The sequence below is a fragment of the Chrysochloris asiatica genome, unplaced genomic scaffold (assembly GCF_000296735.1).
Source record: "Chrysochloris asiatica unplaced genomic scaffold, ChrAsi1.0 scaffold00002, whole genome shotgun sequence".
Taxonomy (NCBI): Eukaryota; Metazoa; Chordata; class Mammalia; order Afrosoricida; family Chrysochloridae; genus Chrysochloris; species Chrysochloris asiatica.
In genome coordinates this window covers 3,192,202-3,197,106 of record NW_006408520.1, presented here as the reverse complement: position 1 = coordinate 3,197,106, position 4,905 = coordinate 3,192,202, and the positions used below count along the sequence as shown (strand labels likewise).

General features: G+C 37.7%; 1 protein-coding gene across 4 annotated transcripts in view; it reads right to left on the bottom strand.

Annotated features, from left to right (window-relative positions):
* COL11A1 (collagen, type XI, alpha 1) overlaps positions 1–4,905 on the bottom strand; it is a 357,092-nt gene that overhangs the window by 157,408 nt on the left and 194,779 nt on the right. For all 4 annotated transcript variants that reach the window (XM_006830900.1, XM_006830902.1, XM_006830899.1 and 1 more), the window contains one exon: positions 3,388–3,495. In XM_006830900.1, coding sequence (XP_006830963.1) covers positions 3,388–3,495 — 108 coding nt within the window. The remainder of the gene's footprint in view (positions 1–3,387; positions 3,496–4,905) is intronic.

The following is a 4,905-nucleotide window of genomic DNA, read 5'->3' as shown; positions in this document are numbered from 1 at the left end:
TATATATAGTGGTATTAACTGCTCTTCCTTGTAGACATATGGATATTATGCTATCATAGTGTTAAACTTCAAGACTGATTTTGGTATGTTCTTTTTGGTGATGAATGCCAAGCCATTCCTCTTTAATTTGCCTTTTCCAGCATAAATCATGTGATTGTCAAATTCAAAATGGCTAATACCAATCCAATTTAGCTCCCTAATGTCCAGGATATCGATGTTCGTGCATTCCATTTTACTTTTGACAATTTCAGTCTTCCTAAATTCATATGTCTTACATTCCATGTTCTGAGTACATTTGCAGCTGTTTCTCTTCATTTTGAGTTGTGCCCCATCAGCAAATGAAGGTCCTGAGGCTTTACTCCACTCATGTCATCATGGTCCACTCTATCTTGAGGAGGCAGCTTTCCCTGTGACATCTTCAGTGCCTTCCAACCTGAGGGGCTCACCTTCCAGCACTATATCTGACAATATTCTGGTGCTATTAATCATGTTTCAATATTCAATGTTGTATATTGGTGCTGTCAGTGTCCCACTGTTATTCATAAGGTATTCAGTAACTAAATATTCAGAGCTAGTCTGTCTCTCTTTCTTCCTAGTCTGTCTTCATCTGGAAGCTCAGCTGAAACCTGTCCTCTGTGGTTGACTCTGCATGTATTTAAAATACTCAAGCCTTAGCTTCCAGAATCACAGAAACATACAAACCACCTCAGTATGACAACCTGATAGACGAGTGGTGGGAAGAAGTCATTAGTAGTACAAATTCTATGAGGCACTCAACAGTATCATTTCTATTCCCAAGGCATATTTTCTAGCTACTGATCCTTCCTCTTTGTTTCCAATCTTTGCATTTCAAACCCCATTAATTATCAATACATCTTGATTGTATATTTGTTCAGTTTCAGACTGGAAATCATGGTAGAGTTCTTCAATTTCATCACACAGCCTTCAGTGGTTGGTGCATCAATTTAAATAATTGTATTAACTTGTCTTCTTTTTAGGCATATGGATAGTGTCCTATCATAGACAGTGTTTGGACTTCAAGACAGATCTTGAAATGTTCCTTTTGATGATGAATGCAAAACAATTCTTCTTCAATTTGTCTTTCCCAGCAAAGTAGACAACATGATTGTCAGATTCAAAATGACCAATACCAATCCATTTTAACTAATTAGTGCCTAGGATATTGATGTTTATGTGTTCCATTACACTTTTGACAATTTCCACTTTTCCTAGATTTATACTTCATACATTTCATGTTCTGATTATTAGTGGATGTTTACAGCTCTTTCTCTTCATTTTAAGTTGTGCCCTATCACCAAATCGAGGTCCCAAAATCTTTACTCCATTTGTGTCATCACAGTCAACTCTCCATTGAGGATTTGATTGTTGTAGAAACTTCCCCCAGTCATAATTTGAGTGCCTTTCAAACTGAGGGGCTCATCTTCCAACACCTGAGCATCCTCAAAACTGTTGCTTTCACCTTTGCTTTTCACCGATCACTTTTCTTTGACTAGATCAAAACAATGGTGGCAGTACTTTGACTGTCCCCAGGATCTTATTGGTAAAGTCATCTCCTTTCACAGTTCTTCCAGAAATGTTTCAGGTTCTTGATCCCACTTGTTTGAAATTCCCAGTGAAACTTCTGCTCTTGTCTGCTGTTGATCTGGGCATAATAGTTTGTGAACTCATTGAGTGTACAGTTTGATCAACTTTAACTTCCAGTCAAAGTATATAAACTGAATCAAATGACATGTATATGGTGCTGGCTATTGTTTCTGTTGTTAATCTTTCTTAAGTCTTCTTCAATTAGGGCACAAACAAGATGAATTTTCCCTCAAAGATTAATGTGGATGATCTTCTACTGACGGCTTTATTATCTTCTGCATCATCTCATTCTTTCTTAAATGAGTTATCCATTTATAAACTTCTGTTATCCTTGAGGCTTTGCCTCCATACGCTTCTCATAAAGTTTCAAGGATTTCTCCATTCTTCTACTCAAGCTTCACCATACATTTAATGTTTATTCTTACATCAAATAAGCAGAATTCATGTTGCTCTGACATCGTCTCTTGTCAAACCAATATATTCTTCTTAGATTCCTGGTATGGCACTATGGGATAATGCACTTGACTGCCAAATTGGTTTGAACTGCAAGGTTGGAGGTTCATACTCACCAGCCACTCCTCACAGGGTCACTATAAGTCAGGACCAATTTGGTGACACTTAACAACAAAGATCTTCAAACCAGATGCTATTCAGCATGTTATAAAAGGTTAGTAAAAGTTTACATTGGTGCCAAAATAATTGAAATGCATAGCTTGATTGTTTCATAATATGAATTTTCCATGAATGTTTGCAATATCATTCATGTTTTCCTATAGGGACAGAACAGGTGATTGCAGTTTAAGTAAATAGTATGATATTTCTTTCTTTTATAAAATAATGATGTGATTATTGTAGAAACTTGACTTAAAAGGTACACATATTAAAGAAAGGAAATCATCAGAATTAAACCACAAAGGTATTTGTTATTTACATTTTTTGGACAGAATAAGATAGCACTCCTCATGGAAACAGGAATGGTTATATGTTGTTCTGTTGTGTTTTGAATGGAACCTCACAGTATATTACAAAAATGTACCATGTCACTGAGTGTACTGTATGGCATAAATTCAAAGAGATATGACAACAAGAGTTATGGTTAAGTAGTAACAAAACAAGGCAGAGAAGGTGACTTCCAGGCCCACAGAGCAAGCAAAGCTGAGTGCCTTCAGGAAACTCACTTAATAAAAATTAGATTTGCTGACCCACAGAGCTATAGCCAAGCGTTTTCTGGGCAAAGTTTATGGCAGAATGGTATGCCCTTTGGGCACTTATCAGCAGCACTAAAAGAGCTTTGCAATATTCATCAGTAGGGGCCAAATGTCTGAGAGTCCCAGGATCAAAAGAGGTATGCCTACAGGTGCTTCTGACAAAAAACTGTATTCAGAGCATTTCTAATTCTGAACTGTAACCCTAATAAATTCTATAATTTTGAGGATGGGCTGTAAATTCTGTGACCATTGGAACTAATGGTCATGACAGTTGATTACTAAACCCAGAAAAGATATAGCAAGATCTCTGGGATGGGTGGTTGGTGTCAGAACTGGTAAATAAATAGACAATGGAGGCATATCTAACTTCTACCTTCTAGAAAGCAGTCTTGGGTTGACACTGAGTTTGCTTCTCTTTTCCCTTTGTAAAGTCTGAGTTCAGACACTGCCCCCCACCTTCATTACAGCATTTTACAGAATTCTCTACATTTCTGACATAGGTGACCAACATATTTTTAAATGATAGCAAAACATCATCTTCAAGAGGATCTGTGAGTTTGCATTTGTTACTAACCTTCTCTCCTGCTTGACCAGAAGGACCAGGGTCTCCAGTTGGACCTGCTCGACCTTTGGGACCTTCAGGACCATCTTCTCCCCTCGGACCTAATTGACCAACTTCTCCCTGAAACACAGAATAACAGTATTCTTATAGTTTATAACTTATTTAGAGATTGAATGTCAGAAATTACAGTTTATCACAAAGTCATATTCTTCAACTTTTGGGTTATTTAGACATTTTTCTTTATGACAAAGACTTAGAACTCAGTTCATCAATCATTTCATTACTGACTAAACAACTGAATACAGTCTGACATTTTGAAAGCCTAAAGAAGTAAGCTGCACCATGTATAAAAATCAATTGTTTTTAATACATCTGTTATATACCAAAAAAGGAGCAAATCTACTGCTGTCAAGTCAATTCCAGCTCAGAATGACCTTACAGGAAAGAGGAGAACTGCTCCATAGGATTTCCGAGACTGTAAATCTTTTATTGGAACAGGCAGCCGGATCTTTCTCCTGTGGAGAAGTTAGGAGATTTGAACGCTGATCTTTTGGTTATCAACCCAATCTTAACCAGATGTGCCATAGAGGCAGATAAAAATAAGAATCAAGAGTAGAAAATACATTTGGAAATCAGAAACTGAGTTAAGTGTGTTTCAGAATTGCCTGGAAGTTCCTTATGAGTTTGTCTGGGCTCCACCCTTTGTTTCATTTCTTTCTTTCCTTTCTTTTTCTTTATTAAAATATGTGTTCCAGGACCCCTGTTAATGTAGTGGATTATGGGCTGCTAAGTGCAAGCTCAGTAGCACAAATCTACCAGTCACTCTGTAGAAAAAGCATGAGGTTTTCTGCTCCTGTACAGATCTATAGCATTGGAAACCCTATACAGGGTTGGAACCTACTGGTGGCACACAACCATCACCACTGATTTTATATGTATTTTAGGGAAACAGATATTCTACAATATTGTCCTTTTTCTTAGCTTTATTAGATGATATTGTGTTGTAGCACCATAGGATAAGCATTCTACCTCAAGGTCGATGTGAACTACAAGGCAGGAATTTCAAACACACCAGCTGCTCCTCAGAAACGTTATACAGAGTGCTCTCAGTTGGAATGGACTCAATGGCACTTAACGACAATTGTGTCATTTGGAGTCCTGGTGTGTCACTGTAGGTTAAGTGCTGACCACAAGGTCAGCAGTTCAAACACACCAGCTGCTCCTTGGAAAGTCTATACACAGTCACTATGAGTTGGAACCAACTTACCAGCACTTCAACAATTATGTTTTTTTAGGAAATAATTATTCTCAGTAAAAATGCATAATTGGTTTTGTTGACTCCATTTCTCTTTGTTTTCTAAACACTCTTCATCAGAAAAGAACTATGCTACCATGGTTACGAATCTGGCTGAGAACCTTAAGGTCAGCGGTTCAAAACTACCAGCCGCTCCATGGGAGAAAGATGAGGCTTTCTACTCCAGTAAAGATTTACACCCTCGGAAACCCTGTACAGGGTCGCTATGGGTCGGA